The sequence below is a fragment of the Vespula pensylvanica genome, chromosome 5, assembly GCF_014466175.1.
Source record: "Vespula pensylvanica isolate Volc-1 chromosome 5, ASM1446617v1, whole genome shotgun sequence".
Classification (NCBI taxonomy): Eukaryota; Metazoa; Arthropoda; class Insecta; order Hymenoptera; family Vespidae; genus Vespula; species Vespula pensylvanica.
Genome location: NC_057689.1, coordinates 3,973,281 through 3,993,493, shown reverse-complemented (window position 1 = coordinate 3,993,493; position 20,213 = coordinate 3,973,281). Strand labels below are relative to the sequence as shown.

Below are 20,213 nucleotides of genomic sequence, written 5' to 3'. Positions count from 1 at the left end.
AGCAACCTCCAAGCGGTGGGACCTGGGTCGGTAATACTTGCGAAATATCGAAATCTATGTCTTAATTACATTTAAAATCTGTAACTAAATTAAACATTTAATTATAAAACGCAAGTATTACCGGGCGAATGGCTGCATATTTCAATACTTTTCCAAAATATCTTTTGTGTATACTCTTAAATAGACGTTAAAGTAATTACATTTTACATTATTAATTATATTCGAGAATGGCTCTTAGTCATATTTTAATTTTACCATGTTGTCACTCAAAATACTCTTATATGTTAATAATGTAGATTTCAGAAACTAAGGTGACGTAACATCTCGTCTTCTATTCCATTCTTCTTCTACTTTTCTCTTCTTATCTTTCTTTCTTTTTCTTTTTCTCTTTTTGTATTATTCTTTCTCTGTTGCAGGTTAAATGATCGAGGAACCGATCATCGTGGGATTGGATTTTTACAGGGAAGTTTATGGAACCTCTCTGTATATAATTCGCATTATCTCTTCTTCTTTAACTCTTTTTTTGTTTCAAATTAGATGATCGAAGGATCATCTAATCTGGATCATCATCGATCATCATCATGGAATATTTATGTAGAAGCTAATGCAATCTCTCTGTATATAATTTGTATGTACAGAGAGCATATTTCTCCTTTCTTTAGATTCAAATAATTAAGTAGGTATAGTGAGAGAACTCTGATACCTAACGGGAATTAAAGACAAATGATTGACATGCATGCGCACTTGAATATAATTCTCTACCAACTTTGCATTTATTAAAAATTTATATAATATCTCAAGAAAACTTAATTTTGTAAATAAATGCATAAAATACTAATCAGAAAGAATTCTGCTTCATTTTGTAATGATAAAAGTAAAATATGAATGAAAAAGGACATGGAAATGAAATAGAGCATATTAATAGATATGTTACACATATATGTATGTATCGTATTGTAGATATTTTATACGTATATATATATATATATATGTAGATTATATAAATATACATATCACGCTATCGTGTTGCGTAATAAATATGTATATACATATAGGCTTTATATATATATGTGTGTGTTTAAATGTGTATAGATGAATTATAGATGAATTTTCGAAATTAGTCTTATGAAGGACTACAACTTTTATTATACAAAAAATCCATCTCATTTGTACAAAAAAGTGTAATCTTATTACATATATATATATATATATATATATATATATATATATATATTTGTATATAATTGTATTGAATGTTGTCAAAACGCTCATTAACAAACACTTCACAAAATTGTGCTCCTGGACGAACGATCCGTAATTAATAACCAAAAATAAAATATTATTTTAGAATAGAGGTTTAATTTCACGGTCGTCGTTCAGTTACAATTGATTTATTTTGATGATAAATTCGTTCACTTCTAATCTCTCACACAACACATTTAAAATCTATTATAATTACAGTTGAAAAAAGTCGTATCTCTCTCATTTCTCCTGTGATTCGTACAATATGTACGATAACAGTTTAACGCTAATGCATTATGTCTATCGCTGTTTTACTAAATAAAATCGATCAGTGGCACGTTCACCAAAGGCATTATTCTTCCAGAAAGTCGGCTGAATAGGAAAGTATGGCCAAACCTGAGGAAACTATCAGCGAACTGAAAACAAATTCAGTTCATTCCTAACTTTGAATGCGAGGTATAACTGGATCAGTTATCCTTTTAAAATCTCTACGTCCCATCACCATTTGTACTTGTACTCTTGGGAAAGGGAAAAAAGTATTGAAATAAAAATTACGGAGATTTAATTAATTCCCCATTAAAAAATAATAAAAAGCGTAATATTATCTCGTAATATAAGAGCATAAAATCAACTAGATTCTCATTGAAAATTACGACGTTTGACCGGAGAGCATTTCTTCTTGCTGTATTTTTCTCCGATAGTTATCCAACGTTACTTGTATAGTCTTCTCCGAATATCGGCAGTTTTCAGCTCCACAGGTACATGTGAAAGACTTGCATTTTATTATCCAGAATTTTTCCCCATAATCGAAGCTGAAGGCAAACAATGTCAATGTATATTGATCTTTATTGGTTAGCTTACAAAATTAAAAATAAATTTATTTTTAATTCGAAAGAAAAAATAGTAATATTTAAAAGAAAAGATATTTAATTCCTTTGCCTTAATCGTCGGTAGTGTGACAGCAGTGTTTTAATAGAAAATTTTAAATGAAATCATTGTAGAAAACATTTGAAACTTTTGTTATACAAATAATAAGCTTAGAACTTAATACAGATATATATGCAATGTATAAATTGACAAAAAATAACGAAACCTATAAGTACAAATCAAAGATGCCAAATATGAAAAGCAACAAAGGTAGAGGCTAGGCAACCAAAACCAAACTTTAAGAAAGTTTATTAACGTAGTTCATATGAAATAATATCTACTATTTTGTACATATGCTGTGAATTCCACGCATGAATCTATTTTTTCTAACATACCCGAGCTCTTCGTCGGCTTCGATGTCTCGATTAGCGAAGAATGCTATCCTAGGAAAATGCAAATCTTGATGTTCGACAAACACTCGTACTGGTAATAAATTAGGTGCACAAGAGTGATTAATGAATCGTGCAATATTTCCATAACGTCTTGCATCAATGCAATATGTTTCTCCGTCCTATAAATATATATATGTAAGACACATATTAAATGTTATTTGATAGAACATATTCATGAACAATATTTATGTTGATGAGAATTCTTCATGCTTACCCGATTATCTAAATCAAATAAATATGAATCATCTTCTCGATGATCAGCTTCAGAATCCGAAATAATTTCTCCCACATATTCACAAACATATGTACCCTTTGGAATATGACGTAAAGTTCTAAGACCCCAACCTTTACCTTTTGTCCTGAACAACTGAAATCTCTGTGTCAAACCATGTTGAACAACTCGATTGTTACAAGTTATCCGATTACAATCGCAAGCTGGATTGCATTCAAACAACATAGGAGGATCTGAATCAATTAAATTCTTATTTATGTATAACTAATAAATTTCCTTATATAATAACACATATTATGGAAGTATTGTCACTTATTTACCAGTATAATTAAATTCTGGGATAAGTTTTCCCTCTTCATCGTACCAACATCTTAAACTTATATTTCCGCAGAGACACTTTTCGGAACTACAATTATCTTCGCATCTACAAGACTGCAAAGATGTTATTGTACGATCGACGTGTATATTACTGGTAAAGCAATTTTCAGTTACATAAAGAAAATCTGTTGGTTTATCTTCAGAATCATAACCATTAACACATTGTATTGGGTTTGTTTCTTTACCACGTGAAATGTCGCTATAAAGATAAATTGCTTTAATTTGAAATATCTCCTATGTATTTAATATTATGTTATCAAGACATATACTTACTTTGTTAATATTTTAACAGTTTTTTCCCACATATGTTCAGATAATTCATTAACTTTAGCATTTAATCTTAATGCTGACATAGTATCGCCATCATTTGTACAACAATTTACTGCTGTTTCTCCAGCTGCATTAATCTCTCCTATTTTTGCACCTCGAGCTAACAATAAAACACTAACTGCATACTGATCTTGTCTTGCAGCAATATGTCTAAAAAGATATAACAATTTATTTAGATACACCTTTTTCCTTATATTATATATAACTATTTTCGATACTAGAAAAATTATTTATTATATATATATATATATATATATATATATATATATATATATTAACAGAACTTACAATGGAGTATCACCATGAACATTTACTGCATTTACATCACATCCTTCATTCAAAAGCATTTCAGTAATTTCTGCACTTCCACTATAAGCACTCCAGTGAAGTGCTATATTCTGTTCTGCATCTCTGATTAATGGATCACATTTCTTATCTAAAAGAAACCTTGCTACATCAGTATGACAAAATTCACACGCCCAAATTAAACTTGTCCATCCACCATCATCCACAGAATCTAATAAATCAAATTATTGATTTAGTATGATAACAAAGACAAAATAATAAATTTCATCAATTTAATTTTAAAACATTTAAAATTAAATGATTATTTTATTACCTACTAAAGTCCTCGGAACTTTACATTCTGTTAAAATAATTTGACATACTTCTAAATGACCAGATTTTGCAGCCATATGTAAAGCAGTCATGCCATCTTCTCCTTTCATAGTTACATCTGCACCTATCCTGACTAAATATTTTACCACATCAGCTTTTCCTTTACTAGCTGCTAACATCAAAGGTGTCAATTGATTTCTATCCATCACATCTAATTGAGCACCAGCTTGTACTAAGACATGCACACAAGACAAGTGACCCTTGTCTGCAGCAATATGTAGACCACTACGATGAGCATATTCTCTAAATATATGATTTGCATTGTAACCACACGCTGAAAATGTAGAATATTTATTATTATTTTCTTATATTAGATAATTTACATATACAAAAACATTAAGTATTTTAAGAAACTAACCTAATACATTTACCAACTTTTCTAAATCACCATTTTTTACGGATGTATAAAGACTCATGATAGTATAACGTTCTGGCCTTTCTGAATTAATTGATGGTTCTGGTATCTTAATAATCTCAGGCCTTATTAAAGGACTAGGTGGACGTTCTGCTAATTTTGTATTATCTCCTTTACCAGGTAAACTCATTTTTGCAGATGGTAATTTAGAAAACTTCTTCCGTGTTGGTATGAATACAGGTCTTCGCATTCCGCTGACTGTGACCATTACATCATATATTGTACTTTCACTTCCACAATGTGGACAAGCTCCTTTTTTATTTGGATACACTTCACATTCTCTGTGATATTGATGGCCATTAGTACATTGAACAAATCTACCTTGTGAACAAAATAGTCCACACGAAGGACAGCAATTATGTCTTAAAAGTCTTTCCTTATGCATACGACACAATATAATAAAAGGAACTCGAGTACTAGGTCTTCTCATTGCAACATCATTACTATCAACTTCGTTACAACATCCTACTAATCTATTATCAATAGAATCTATTGCTGTACAATAAAGAGGTGCACCAGAACCAGTTATTGTCACATAAAGTTGAGATCGTACTTGACATAAACATAGCATAGATTGTCCATAGGTCTGAAAATTACAATAATCATATTATATTATTATTATAAATAATTATAATAATAGTGAACTCACTTCACTAACAACAGCAGTTGATTCTGGTTTTGAAGCTTGTCCTTCTGCAGGACTTGGACTAGGAGCCATACTTCTACGGGTTCTTTTTGCAGGTACAGTACCTTCTGGGAAAATGTATATATATTATTAAATATTCTACATCAATAGCAATACGAATAATTTAAATTTGATTTACCTTCAGGATAATCATTGTGCTTCCCTGCTTCTGCAACGGATGGTGAACCATCTACAATTAATATTCTGTTACAAGGATATCCAAAAATGAAAGACATGCAGTTTATAATTTATAGTACCTTCAAATGAATCCACTTTAGCTATTTTTCGAGCAGCTTGACTTCCACGAGGACGACCTCTCTCTCTTTTAGGTCTACCAGTAGCAGGCTTTAAAAAAGGCTTCTCTATATCTGCTAAAGGTGTCTCATCACTCAAAGGACTACCAATAGAACTACCCAATTTTGTTTGTATATCTGAACTTCTCGTCATTGGAGATAGTTTAGGCATACCATCAAATTCAGATGAGTAGCTTTGAGATTCATCCAAAGTCGTATCATTTGTACTTCCTTCTACTGTAATAGAATTTCTAGAACTTTCCAAACTCATATTTACCTCAGAAGCATGATTATCTATGTCAGGAAGAGAAGCTTCTGACTCTTGACGAGCATCAGATCCTTTACTCTGAGTTTGCTTTGCCTGTTCCTTTCCTTGAGGTATCTTTTTTGGTCGTCCAGGTTTACTATATCTTCTCTGCTTTTTAAATTTTAAGTGTTCCTCAGTATAATTAGACTTTTCTTTTATTGCCATCGCACTTTCTAAAACTGTACTTTTAAAGGATTTTTTGCACAATCTTCTCGCAGAACGTTTGGGACCTGGAGTTTCTTCTGTTGAGTCACTAAAAATGTCACGGAATGTTTACAAATATTATGAACATATATTTATAAATATAAAATAACAAAAAATAAAAAACCTAAGCGTTCTTAATCTAGGTCGTCCAACTCTTCTCTTTCTGGTTATTGGTGGTGTTGTTTCTGGTGGTTCAGCAGCTTTGGTTAAAGGAGCAGCAGTCTCTTCAATACTAGCCATCTCTTCGTTGTTCTTTTCATGTACAACAGGTTCCGTGTTTTTACTTTTTTCTGCCTCTTTAACTTGCTTCTCTTCTTCTTTATCTTTTTCCTGAGTATCTTTCGTTGGCTCTTCAATTTTACATTCTTCAGAATCGGACTTCTCTACAATATCAGAACTTTCATCTGGATTTTCTATCTTAACAGAAACACCCCCGATCTGATCACAATTAGCCAGCTCATCGGGTACTAAAGTAAGATTAGAGGAACAGCTGGATATTTTTGTTTTCTTTCCATGATCTGTATTTTCGTCGATCGTTCTAAACGTTAAAACTATCCGTGGTATGTTGCTGTCTTTCTTGACAACTTCCTGCCTCAGAGCACCTTCATCTTCTCCTCGATGATTTTCTTCTATTGCCGATTCCACGTTACTTTCTTGTTGTGTTATTGTTGCAGTCATCGTTGTTGACGTCGCCGTCATCGTTGTCGTTGTCGCCGTCGTCGTGGTTGCCGTCGTCGTCGCCATAGCCGTTGCCGTTGTCGTCGTCGTCGTTATCGTCGTCGTCGTCGACGTCGTCGTCGAAATCGTCATAATATCTTCAGATTTATCCACGTTAGAATTTCCATCAACACCGTTTGATATTTCATCGACGATCGCCGTCAACGACGGTCTCTGGGGTTCCTCGTAATCCGAATTTTCCAAGGGTCGATTAGCATCTACGTTTTTGACTGGACTTACACTTTTGTTAAATTCGTTGGTCATGCCCTCGAGGATTTGCTGGATACTGACCTTATCTTCGACTCCACTAGCCATGTCCGAGTCTTCGCCCTCTTCTTGGCAACCCTCTTTCGTAGTAGCGGCATCCTGATTTTTACACTCGGACATGGCGCCGTATAAGAAAAGCCGCGGAGATACGAAGGCACGAGGTTCGGAAAGATCGAAGCACTAAATGTCCAAGTCAGGAAACAATAGTTATTAACTGGAATATTTATGAACTATTATCATGGCACCGGTTAAACGTGAAACGGAAACGAATATCGGTTCATCGATGGAATACACACCGATCTGTATACATATATATATATATAGGTGTGTATATATGTATATATATCTTACGCGCTATGTGCACAGACTGTAGTCATTTGATATTTCTTTTTGACTGAACACAGTAACTCAAATGCTTCTTATCACTACGAAAATGAGCTTTACCAAATCGGTCAACGTCTTGGCTAATTTATTTTCAAGGCGACTTGCTCCTATCGATGGTATTTCGAGAAAAACCTGCTCTGCACTGTCGGGCCCCGCGTAGAACTGGAGGCCATATTGATTGCTCAGGGACGCGCTGATCCAAGCGAGAAATTTATTTTTAAAACGATCCTAGAACATGAACCCTTATCTTATTAAATTACTTGTTAACCAATATCGAGGTGCTGCTTCTTAGAATCCACAAAGATTGTTCGTCAAAACTAACTGAATAATTAAATGAATACTTTTTTTCGATTGTAATATTTTTTAATACGTTAACTGTTGAAAACGGAAAGATATCATACGTTTCCGTCGTAATTCATATTTTTAATTCTTATTGCTTGAAATATACTTACTTCACTCTACTTAATTATCCATTCGAACTTCCAACTTATGTTAATTTTATGAATATGATGTTTTCTTTATAGAAAAAAAAAAAAAAAAAAAGAAAGGAAATGAAATATCACGATAAAAAGTTATACCAGAAACGGGATGTTATCGTTATACCACACGATAGATCTCTATGAAATTATTTTTATTTCCATGATACTTTTGAAAAGTATTTTAAATACGTACAAATACATAGTCAAGCATATTAGATAATGAAATTTATGGTTATGTCGAGAAAAAATATAAATTGAGGAATGACGATACGAGAAATAACAACATAGTTTAAATTATTATATAATTAATGACGTTAATTTCTTCTTTAAAATAATTATCTAATATCACGTAGGAACACAACTTTTAGAAAATATATAGAAAAATAAAATATTTTTGGATTACGATTATCATAATATATGTATTTGTATATATTTTGTATATGCATACATACGTACATATACATACATTATATATACATATATATGCATATATATATATATATATATGATATGTATATATACATAGACATTAAAGGCCTTTCCAATAGTTCGATAACGGTTATCGTAGTTTATGAAAATTGATAAGAAACAGATAAATAAAATACTTTACGTTAGGTAATTATCAAGAAAATGTACGACAAAGAAAAAAAAAGTGAACCGACAATAAAATTTTACACGATTCGTATAAATATAAGTTTATTTACATTGCAACAGATTCTCCATTGTCAAATAAGCGACAAAGAGTAAAAATTACGCGTGTTGACTACACGAAGTTAATGAATAAATGTTAATTAAGAATAATTACAACGCGTCTTAGCCCAAACACACGCCTCTCTTAAATAATATACATAGATAGAAATTTTATAGAGTCTCAGAGGCGCGAAAATTGTGCCATCCTTTTTACACAGGATATTTTTTACCCCGTTTAGAACGATACTTCTTATTGCGATTTGGTTTGCGTTAGATCGTTCCTAACTACGGCCGCAGTTCATTTGGTATATTACAAACGATAATAAAACGTGGAAAAATTCGCTGAGGGTTGATTCGATTAACGAGCATCGTTGCAAGGCCGTCCAGGGAAAAAGAGAGCGATTGCGATTTTCGCAGACCAGTCTTTGTCCCAAATAACCTATGTATCTCGTGGATTTTATTTTTTTTTTATTTTCAAAAAAGAAGCGTAAACGAAGAACGATAGGAACGGTTTACGCATTCGATACGTAGATTTAGTCGCGGCTCCCTTTCCTCCCCTCCCTACCCCTCATGATTAATGATTTTAGAAAAATGAGTAACTTATTTTCCTTTTTTTCATGTTTTTACAAGCGATATAAAAAGTCGAACATCGTATTGCATTTCTATATAAATATATGTCGATAAGAGAATCATTGACGATTGAGAGTAGTTCAACACGTTACACGTCATGGTCATGAAAGCTGTGCAAAGATTAGTTTCACAGACCGTTCCCTTATAACGAAAAGAGCTTACTCTTTCTTTTATATACACGAACGGTCCTCGACACCATATGTAAATATATACGACTCGAAGAACAAGCCCTTTTATTCGTAGAGGTGCTCGAGTATTAAAGATTTTCATTTCTTTAACTTTTATCCACACACTATGTAAGAACACCATAAAGACAAATTCTTTGTACGCGATCCTCGTTGAAGTACGATACCCTCCCTTCTCCTTATATTAGACGCACGTGATGGCTCGAACGACGCTTTTTGTGTATGGCACCAATAAAGGATCAAATTTAATATTAACGGTGGGTTATGGTGGCGGAGGTCTTCTTTGAGGTTCAGGAGTGTAACGTAAACGAGCTCGTACGTGCTGAGGGCTGCCAGGTACTGAATTACTTTCTGACAATCTCCTAGGCGGAGGTTGGGGTGGAGAAGGCGAGATGTACCTATAAAAAAATATATATACACACATATATGTATACTTTAATGATCTGACTAGCTTTTATATTAAATTCAATAAATTCATTCGATTCATATATGGAACATGATACTACACCTTCTAGAGAAAGAAGGAGATTGTTGATCTAAATTCCTTCTTAATGCAAGAGGAGATTCGCCGCGACTCAATCTCGGCGGTGGCTCCGGTGAAGGAGCACGATCACTCCCGAGCCTAAGACGAACGTACGACGCAAAACGTTTCTTTGCAGATTCCTTCGATCCACCCTGAGTCGGTGGCATCATCGGGGGTGGCTCTTGTGTTAATTGGTGTGCAAAACGTGATATTAATAATTGAGGACTGGTGGTACCATGAGAGCCTTGAGGAGGTGGTTCCGAAGGAAACCTGTATTTTTTTTTTTTTTTTTTTTTAATAAAAATATATAGTGAGTGATAGAAAATGTGATTCATTTCAAGTTTTAAATATCTACGTAATCGTACAAACCTCTTACGACTAATCATAGGGCTTCCGTATATATCCTGACTTTGTGGATGCGTTTGGGGTGCAGTTGGAATCTGACCGAGTCTTTGCTGCAAAAATGGAGAATATCGACCACTTTCACAAGGTGGTTGTATTACACCTGGAGGATCAACATTCTCACGCCGCCAAGGAGAATAATCTCGTGCGAAAGGACTCAAAGATCGTGAAATGTTCTGCCATCGATCCTTGTTGCTATCTCGTTCTTCGAAACGTCCGTGGTAAGGAGAATATGGTCTATTTCCTGAGTCTGTTATATTCGTGTCTTGTCTATATGGTGAATACGATCTTCCTTCTGATTTACCTTGACCATTGGAACAACGATTCAAGACGTAATCTTTATTTTGTTCAATCGATTGTCTGTAAGGTGAAAAAGATCGTTGATATCGTTGAATCAATTCGCTTTGTTGAACTTCGTTGTTCATCGGCGGGGAGAACGGCCTGGAAATTTCTTTTCGTCTGAGCATATATGGACTACAGGATACATAAGTAGCACCATTTTCGCTACTAGATCTTTGATGAAATGGTAGAAAACTGGAATTCTGTGTCTCTTTGGTGGTATTACTTTTTAAGAAAGATGGTATTTCAGACTGTACCCTCAAATGAGCAGTTTGTTTTAGGGACACATGACCAGTAACTCGCTGCTGTCCCTCTGGCAACCTGAAACTGAATGATATCCTATCAACTTTCTCAATTTTTTACAGTTCTTAATTCATTAATATGTAGACTCCTTGGAAAGTGGCAAATGCCACTATTATCCACGAAAATTGTATTGTATATACATCTATATTTCATCTTGAAATCTGTAAAAAAACTAAGTCTATATAAAGTTAATAAAAGTTAGAGCATTAATTAAATTTCATGCAACATAGATGAGGATGGAGGAAATTCCAATAAGGTTCCTGATTGTATGGACTATTCACGTTTTTCACAAAAGATCTGTAACTTTGTGCTTGAGAAATATTATATTGGTGAATAAAAAAGGAAAAAAAAAAGAAAGAAATAAAAATAAAAAAAAAGGAAGAAAAAAGAAAAGAAAGTAAAATTTGAATCATTAAAGTTAAAATCAGATATTTTGAATATATGAACTGTATATAGGAAAAATGATGCGTGTCACATTACCGACGAGTAGTTAAATAATATAGAAATAAATAAATATTGAAATAAATAAAAAGAATGCTTACCATGAGTGGGGGTTGAAGGGTGGGGTGTGTAACTGTCGCGTGCACAAACCAAACAACTCGAAATGAAAATTGGGCAGACTTTTGGGGATTTTTGAGGTGTATTTTTTTAAGTTTTTTGGAATTTTTTGGTAGTTTTTTGAGGAAAATGGAAGAAAGGGTAGGGACGAGAGAGCGGGAATGCTACGCTGCGCTGCCTCCCTCAAGCTCAACGCTGTAACACAATTCAACACGCACGCAAACTTTTAATCGTAATGTACGGAAAGGTTTAAAATGTCGTTTGGTAAGACTCAAAGATAATTGTATAAATACTATTATCCGATGAATACCCAATTTTTAAACACAGCATCACTTTTGAAGCTGTTTAAATACCTACCCACTGACTTTTAATCAATGCTAAGACATGTTAACATTTTTTTAAACCAATGCAAAATGCAATACCCGGTTATTTTCAAACCAAACCAAATAATTACTATATTAGTTGGGAAACTCATGCGATATTTAAAACTATTTAAAATTTTTATACGTAGCCTGTCTTTGAGTAAAATATTATCACATGATGTAAACTAAAAATATTTGCTTTTATGTTTAATACTATATCACTTAATTAATTTTAATTACAATTCCTTAAACAATAATGCTAACCTTGGTTCCAATTGTCGCATAACTCTACCAAACCACTGACAGCCAGCATTAGATAAAGAAGAATTTGTATCTTCATCTTGCGAAACATCATACTTGCGTATGAAAGGATGTTCCATAAGTTTATGATATTTGGGTCGATGTTTATAGTTTTTTGTAAGGCAGCAACTGACAAAACCTCGAAACTCCTTAGAAAAAGGTGCATCTGAAGGAAGGGACGGAGGATCATCCTGTACCACTCTGCTCAATACCTATAAAAACATTCACATAGATGGTAGAAAAAATGTCTTCTAATGGTTTTAGCTATATGAAAACAGATGCTTTTTCACATATACATGTTTTTTTACGAATACCTCAAAATCAGTCTTGCAATCTCGATAGGGAAATACACCAGTCGCTAGTTCAACTAAGGTAATACCCAAACTCCATACATCAGCTCGTATATCATAATCTGGCTTTGTTGGATCTGGAGGATCTATTCTTTCAGGCTATACAGAGAAAATATGTTATAAAATTTACTTATTAAAATAATTCTTATAATTGTTAATTCTTCCTAAAATAATACTTACAGCCATGTAAGCAGCACATCCTGCACTTCTAGTTTTTGCTTTACTATCAACTAATCGACCAGATATTCCAAAATCACATAATTTTACTCCTCCTGATTCATCAAGAAGAATATTACTAGGTTTTACATCTCTGTGAATTACACCATGCTTTTCCTTCAGGTACGAAAGGGCTTTCACTGTCTACAAAATGTATAATCTAATTTATAACAAGTGAATAAGATAATGATTATAATTATGGCAATTTAATGAACTTACAGCTACTGTAACTTTTCCTAAGAAATCCTCTGGTATGGCTTGCCTACTTCTTTTTAATAGCTTGTCCAAACATGTTGCCATTAGTTCCATACAAATCCAAACGTCAGATTCAGTAATAAAACAACCCAAACATTGTACAATATATGGGCAATCATGTGACTTTAATACAACATCTAAGTCCATTATAATTCTTTTATTTTCTTCTGCATTTCCAGAACGTCTCATTTGTTTTACTGCAATAACTACTCCACTGGGTTTATGCCTCATCTTCACAACATGTCCACAAGTACCATTACCTAGCTCTCCTAGATGTTCTAAGTCTTTCATTTCTGTTTGATATCTTTGACCATTTATATTTAGAATACCATTCATTTTCATTATTTCTTGCAACTTAGATTCAAATTCACTGTCATGCTTCTTTGGAGGTACCATTTGTGATACTGGCAGATCCAGCTGCCTTCTTAATCGAGTAGGGGTACCCATTTCGCCAACTATATTAACAGAAATAATCATAGCTAAAATAAATCCCTTGTTCAAGTAATATATAGTTTCAAAATCTGATTACATAACAGTTAATATTAAACAGTTGTAACAATGATATTCAATGATATTCAAAAGTAAAATTAAGTGTTTATACTTTGACATACAATTTCATTTTACTCATATAATTTAAAAAGCACTGGTATTACATTTTCAAGCAAACTAACACAATTATATGGAAATAAAAGCTAATGTTTTATAACTTGTATTTGTTATTATTATCGTCAACGATAAAGAAAATATCTAAACAGTTTATTTTATAAAATGTTCATTGAAAAAACATTAGTCGCAAAGTCAACAGAAACGTAATGATCAACATAACCTCTGTAAGGAAAACAGCACAGAAATTGAACTTTTAAATAGCGATAATTTTTTGGAGAAAACAAAAGCTATTTTTATTCGACTTGTTAGTCCTCGTTATATCTTACGTTGCTTTGGCCTGCGTACGGCAGGACTTGAAGCAGAACCCGACGATGACGGTTGCAGGCCCGTTCCTGAGCCAACCTCGCTGCTTTGCCTATCTCTATCTCTCGATTCATTTTCCGCTCGAAGGCGCTCTTGCAAATTTAATATTTTATTTTCTAGAGTACTGGACATCGTTAAGATACCCTTACACGCTTAATCTCAGAGCGGTATACGATCTCGCACAAAATATTTGACAATTTTCACATCACTCGTCTGCCCTTTTTGGCAGAGAACATTGCGCCGCCGGTCGCACGCACTGCACTTCCGTCATCTATTGTCGATTCTTGTAACTACGAAAGACGATAACTTTCAAATATTAAAATAGATGATACAATAAAAAAACTATTCTTTAATTTAATTAGAGTTTTAACTTAGTTTAAAGAATAAATATTTACTATGATATTTTGATTTGAACAGAAATAATATAATAAAAACTAACTTTTTACCTAATATTATCTCAAAGATCAATATATAAAAAAAAAATGTGTATAATCGTAAACAATCTTTATTTTTACATTAATCATGGAAGAATTTTATTATACAAAAGTCGAGTCTTCGTACACTACTTTTCTATTGTACGAACAAGCTTAGATTTAAATGCTTCATTTTATCAAAGCGCAATTTTTCTTGTCTCCGAAATTACTCAGAAATTCGGAGATGCATTTGGCTTAGAAAATATTTTCCTCCATGAAAATTATATTATAGCTATCACTGTAAAACAGCAGCATTTGCAGCTATACTTGGATTGTTTACAACTTCTCCTAAACTTTCAAGCAATTCCTTTCTATAATCATCAAAGTCTCCATCAATTTCATTAATTTGTTGATTTTCTATTACATACAAGCAACATTCAGTATCTCTGATAAGACGTTCATCGTGCGATACGATGATAACGCCTCCTTTGTATTCATTTATTGCATCAGCAAGTGCATCTATGGATTCTATATCCAAATTGTTTGTAGGTTCATCAAGAATAACAACATCAGGTGCATTAAGACACAATTCTGCTAGTGCTACACGTGCTTTCTGTCCACCTGATAAATCTTTCATCTTAATTGTATGTGCGTGAGAACTAAGTCCAAATGTACCAAGTTGTTTTCTAGCCTTTTCATATGGTAAATCAAATAAACGCATAAGATATTCTGATGGAGTTTCTTCAGCAGTAAGATGTTCTCCAGAATGTTGATCAAATCTACCTATTCTCTATTGAAAAAGAATTGAGATATAATAATTTAGTCATATAAATATTTTTCATTTTGAACTTACCAATCGATGATTTCTTATAAGCTCTCCTATATGCGGAGTTAATTCTCCAATTAATAATTTTAAAAATGTAGATTTACCAACACCATTTGGACCTACTATAGCTATTCTAGAACTTAGATCTATACCAAAATCAACATCAATAAATAATGGTTTTTGTCCTTCATATGCAAATGTTACATCTAAAGTAAAATATTGTAAATTAGAAATATATAAGTGAAAACATTATCGATATTATCTACGTACTATGAAGACCAAGAATTGGTGGCTGTAATGGAGGTGGATCAGGAAAACTGAATTTTACAATATATTCTCTGGGCCTCTGCAATAATTCTTGTGGACCAGTATCTTCCTCTTGTTTTTGCATTTTTGTTCTATTCTTTTCCTGTTTTCGAGTAAGCACTTCTTTTTGTTTCTTTTCTGCTTGTTTCTTACTTTGACCAGAAGCTTTAAGATCTTTAAGGCGTTTTTCTTGTTTTTCATAAGCTTTAATCATTTCTTTTCTCTTCTGCTCATACATCTTTTTGAACATGCTATAATTTCCCTTATAATAATATAATTTTTGTTGATCTAAATGAATTATATCTGTACACACATTGTCTAGGAAGCTTTGATCGTGCGATACAATAAGTAATGTTTTCTTCCATGCTTGTAGATAATTATCTAACCAAATCACAGCATTCAAATCTAAATGATTTGTTGGTTCATCAAGTAACAACAAAGTGGGTTCTACAAATAATGCTCTGGCTAAAGAAACCCGCATACGCCATCCACCAGAAAAATTTTTGGTTGCACGGTCCTGCATAGCACGACTAAAACCTAAACCAGCTAAAATCCTTCTAGCACGTGGTTCTGCAGAATCAGCATCAATGGCTTTTAATTCTTCATATACCTTTAAAATATATTAGAATACGTTATGCCATTAATTAACATATAATAAAATAATGAATAAAATAAATTACTACCTCTTGCAATCGATCTTGAACTGTATTATCTCCTTGTTCAATTAATTCTTCTAATTTTTTACATTCCATTTGTAATTCTTTACATTTTACATCTGCGTTCAACACAACTTCTACAGCTGGAGTATCGTCAGCTATAACTTCTTGTTCACAATATAATACATCTATATTAGGAGGAATAGAAAAGGCTCTTTTTGCAATATGCCGAAGCAAAGTAGTCTTTCCATGTCTATAAAAATATTTACATAATTCATAATACTTTTTAAAGACTGATATATATTAAAATTAAATATAATGACAACTTACATACCCATTTGGTCCTACTAAGCCATATCGTCTGCCTTGAGCTATTAGTAAACTGGCATTGGTAAATAATTCTTTCCCTTTTGCAGCAATACTAAAATTCTCTACTTTGATATCTACTGCATTTTCTAATTGCTGATTACCACGTTGTTGCGTTTGACTTTGTGAAACAGTAAAATTTGATTCTAATTCACTATGACCCTGGCCACCAGGCTTCGTTAACATTTCCATCGTTTTTTCATATTCTTGTTGTTTTTTTAATTTCTTTTTTTCCTTATGTGTTAACTTTTTACCCGTTTCCTCGATTTCCATGTTCGAAAACTTCTTGGTAACATCGAAATCCTTATCGGCCTTTGACATGCTGATCGACTTGCACGCACCGCGTGGATTTAACCTTACTTTTTCGTCCTACTTTTTACGGCAATGCAATAAAGTTAGCAGAAAGGCCATAGCGCCATCTAACACCTAAAAATACATTTATTAGGATATTAGAAAAAAAAAAATGCAACTGATTCAATTGAAATCTAATGAACTAATTCAAACATATGTAAATGCATATCTCGAATTACATTAATGCGATTATCGTTATAATGGGTTATTTCGATTTTCATTTCGTTGCGTTCTTACAGAAATGTAATGCAATCGCTTTTGGCATTAATTATCAGGTTTATTATTAGAATTTTTAAATTAATATATTCTAATAATGTCTGACTTTGTGGATGCAATAAAAAGACCACTTTCTATACCTCCACGTTTTGTAGCTTATTCAGAAAAGCATAAAATATATGAACTTTTCCAAGTAATTAACTAAATTTATATATTCATTTATTTACGTTTTAATAAAAAACTAATTATATCTAACTAAAGTATATTACAGGAACTTTCTAAACAATTAATAATTGATCAACCAGATGACCATATTCTTTATATGAAGCAATGTTTAGAACATGCAATACGAAAACGCGATATTCCTAGAATTATTCTTATAGCACCACCAGATTTTGGTGAGAAATAATTGAATAATTGTCTACACAAAATAATATTAATTATTCAGTGAACTATGTTTATAGACAAAATGGCCTTGGCGGAATTTTTTCAAAAAGAAATAGGACTTTACCCGATCACTTTGGAAGATCTTGAAGAAAAAAAAATTATAAAGAAGGTAAAAAATCAACTGTTAGCAAATAATTTATTCTAAAATTTCTCTATAATTTTCATCTAATTTAGAATGTATGTTTATGTAACGAATCTGAATCTCTTGCAATGAATATGAGGAAACTATTAAAAACAGGAGCTTTGCACAATTCCGGTTGGATTTTAGTTGGTATATGCAATTGTTAAGATTAATTTTAAAATATTAATAAGAAATAAATATATAGAGTGAAATAAGAATAAATTTTCTCGCGTAGACGTGCCTAGAACGAAGAAAGAAGCTCGAGCTTTTCAACGGCTTGGCATAATACCCACACATATTTTTCAAATTATGTCAAATGATACAAGTAAAGTATATATTCGTCTATATATTTTATTTGCCTTTAATAATCGATTTTTTCTTTTTTTCCTAGTTGAAGAGGAATTTACAAAGACGATTTCTAATGACTATCTTGGTAATAATGATAATAAAAAAGTGAAAATGCAAAAGTATAAAAAGAATCTTCGTGAACTACGGGAAGCTTATGCTAATTGTTTAATTGTAAATTATTACGTTTTAAAAAATAATATAAATTCTTATTAATACTTCACTTTTAGGAGATCGAAATCGGAATTAGATCAATCGAAGAATTAGGAAAAGATTGCATAGCATTAACGAAAATAAAAAAACATTCTGGAGCACCTTCTCTTTTTCGAATTGTTCTAATTGGATCTCGAGGTTCAGGATGTCGTACTGTAGCCAAATATCTTACGAAAAGATTCGATCTTATACACGGTACATTGTTTATAAAAATCGATAAGTGTGATTTGTCAGTAACTCGTGCAACTTTAAAAAACAATTATTAATTTTATAGTGGACTTTAATTACATTTTGAAACAAGTACGTCTCCAAGAAACACCTATAGGCGAAGTATTACGATCATTTGAACATAGATGGGAAGGAAAACCAAAGCCTGAAATGAGAATAAAAATAATTGATGTAAATAATTTTTTACTATATTTAAATAACTATAGGGTAGGCCAAAAATTCTTAGATAAATTAAAAATACCTAGATGATTTTAAGAATAAGTCATACATTTTCGAAACATTTCAAGCTCATTTTTTTCTCAAATTGTAAAACTGTAAATTCACCTTCTAAAACTGCAATCTAAAGAATATGGAAAAAAAAAATAACTGATTTTTAAAATCACAGAAATATTTGGTCTAACTAAGAACTTTTGACTCACGCTATACAATATTAAATTTTTTTATAATTTATAAACGCTCTTGTGTGTTCAATCTAGAACTATATAAATAAACCTGAATGTGCAAATAAAGGATGGGTTCTAACGAGTTATCCAATTACCGTAGAAGATTTTGAACTCTTGGATATGATGGATACACCACCAAATAAGTATAATACTCGGATTCATGAATAACGTTATTCCCTTGAATAACATTTAGAAACTTTTCAGAGTAATTTTTATCGAAGTTAGTGCAGAAATACGTAAAGAGAGACTTTTAAATCGCCGATACAATATTATCACTGGAAGTAAGCATAATATTTGTTCGAACGATAATAACAACAAAAGCTATGACTGTGAGTTAGGTCTACACCCTAACGATTATATTAATGTCGTCACAGAAGAAGTAAGAATAAATGCAATAAAAGTATATCCTCATATTTCTAAATTATTAATGCTGTTTTGCGAATTTAGATATCTCAATACGATAATAACGTCGAAGAAATGTTGAAATATGCCGGAGAATCTGCTTTTATAATCGATGGAAGTGCCGATGAAAGATCAGTAAGAGAAAGTGTGGAGGGTTGTTTGATGCAATCCAAGATATATAGTGAACCTAGAAAACCAAGGCAAAAAGCAATGATTGATCCATATGACGTAGAATATGATCCGGAAGATGAACCTGATATAAGTATTTTTGATACGATAATGCCACCTGAATTTAAATATACTTTTATATAAATTAAATCTTTTTTTATATTCAATATAATAATAAATTTATTTAATTATAATAATAAAATTAACTCAAAAAAAGGGAGAAATTAAATTTACAAAAGTATTAATAATAACGTCTAATCATATTTTAATTTTGACAATACATCAGTTTATAGGATTACCTTTCGATGATATCATAAATCGATACATATTCTCAATACATGTATAAAGAGGGTGCAGAGAAGAGGAGTACGTTCCTTGGTGATTCTACTACCCTGGCAAGCGAAGCATCCCGTTTTCGCAACGTCACTCGATATTATATCTATATAGGTAACCTTCGTAGTTGAAGGAAGTCGGTACGATAGTCTGTTTTCCTGTGATATTCTCTTTCGATTGAAAGACAAAAGTAGTTTAGAATTAGACTTGAATTTTAACCCCTATATATCCCTATCACGAAGCAATATATTATTTTTTTTCTTGAAATAATTTAACGAACTATTTTCTTTTAAGATTATGTAAATTTATTTTTGCATTGCTAAATAATTTTCATTTTTATTCATACTTAACATTATTTTTCAATTGA

The 20,213-nt window shown here is 32.1% G+C and overlaps 4 protein-coding genes across 6 annotated transcripts; 1 reads left to right on the top strand and 3 right to left on the bottom strand.

The window, feature by feature from the left end:
• Positions 1–1,341: 1,341 nt before the first annotated feature.
• LOC122629110 (histone-lysine N-methyltransferase EHMT2) lies at positions 1,342–7,874 on the bottom strand. The gene is made up of 12 exons (XM_043812163.1): positions 6,208–7,874; positions 5,537–6,132; positions 5,419–5,469; positions 5,244–5,347; positions 4,538–5,180; positions 4,121–4,453; positions 3,790–4,018; positions 3,445–3,651; positions 3,114–3,370; positions 2,776–3,026; positions 2,505–2,680; positions 1,342–2,054 (listed from the first exon to the last, which is right to left on the bottom strand). The coding sequence occupies exons 1-12, from the start codon at positions 7,185–7,187 to the stop codon at positions 1,892–1,894; spliced, it is 3,990 nt and encodes a 1,329-aa protein (XP_043668098.1). The 5' UTR covers positions 7,188–7,874; the 3' UTR covers positions 1,342–1,891.
• Positions 7,875–8,609: 735 nt separating this feature from the next.
• Positions 8,610–14,358, bottom strand: LOC122629111 (dual specificity mitogen-activated protein kinase kinase 7-like). Of its 2 annotated transcripts, none has more exons than XM_043812164.1 (8): positions 13,976–14,358; positions 13,008–13,498; positions 12,753–12,932; positions 12,537–12,671; positions 12,187–12,434; positions 10,328–11,026; positions 9,944–10,228; positions 8,610–9,833 (listed from the first exon to the last, which is right to left on the bottom strand). In XM_043812164.1, exons 1-8 carry the CDS (start codon positions 14,142–14,144, stop codon positions 9,698–9,700), a joined length of 2,343 nt encoding a protein of 780 aa, XP_043668099.1. In that variant the 5' UTR covers positions 14,145–14,358; the 3' UTR covers positions 8,610–9,697. The 2 variants fall into 2 exon arrangements, with proteins under 2 accessions (XP_043668099.1, XP_043668100.1); XM_043812165.1 differs by having other exon boundaries at positions 10,328–11,020.
• Positions 14,359–14,501: 143 nt separating this feature from the next.
• LOC122629112 (ATP-binding cassette sub-family F member 1) lies at positions 14,502–16,982 on the bottom strand. Of its 2 annotated transcripts, none has more exons than XM_043812166.1 (5): positions 16,548–16,982; positions 16,241–16,466; positions 15,522–16,167; positions 15,279–15,457; positions 14,502–15,215 (listed from the first exon to the last, which is right to left on the bottom strand). In XM_043812166.1, exons 1-5 carry the CDS (start codon positions 16,898–16,900, stop codon positions 14,721–14,723), a joined length of 1,899 nt encoding a protein of 632 aa, XP_043668101.1. In that variant the 5' UTR covers positions 16,901–16,982; the 3' UTR covers positions 14,502–14,720. The 2 variants fall into 2 exon arrangements, with proteins under 2 accessions (XP_043668101.1, XP_043668102.1); XM_043812167.1 differs by having other exon boundaries at positions 16,544–16,676.
• A 633-nt stretch (positions 16,983–17,615) lies between these two features.
• On the top strand, positions 17,616–19,657 carry LOC122629421 (adenylate kinase 8-like). The gene is made up of 9 exons (XM_043812810.1): positions 17,616–17,702; positions 17,768–17,864; positions 17,950–18,039; positions 18,112–18,233; positions 18,290–18,467; positions 18,547–18,671; positions 18,977–19,086; positions 19,148–19,322; positions 19,391–19,657. Exons 1-9 carry the CDS (start codon positions 17,616–17,618, stop codon positions 19,655–19,657), a joined length of 1,251 nt encoding a protein of 416 aa, XP_043668745.1.
• Positions 19,658–20,213: the final 556 nt, after the last annotated feature.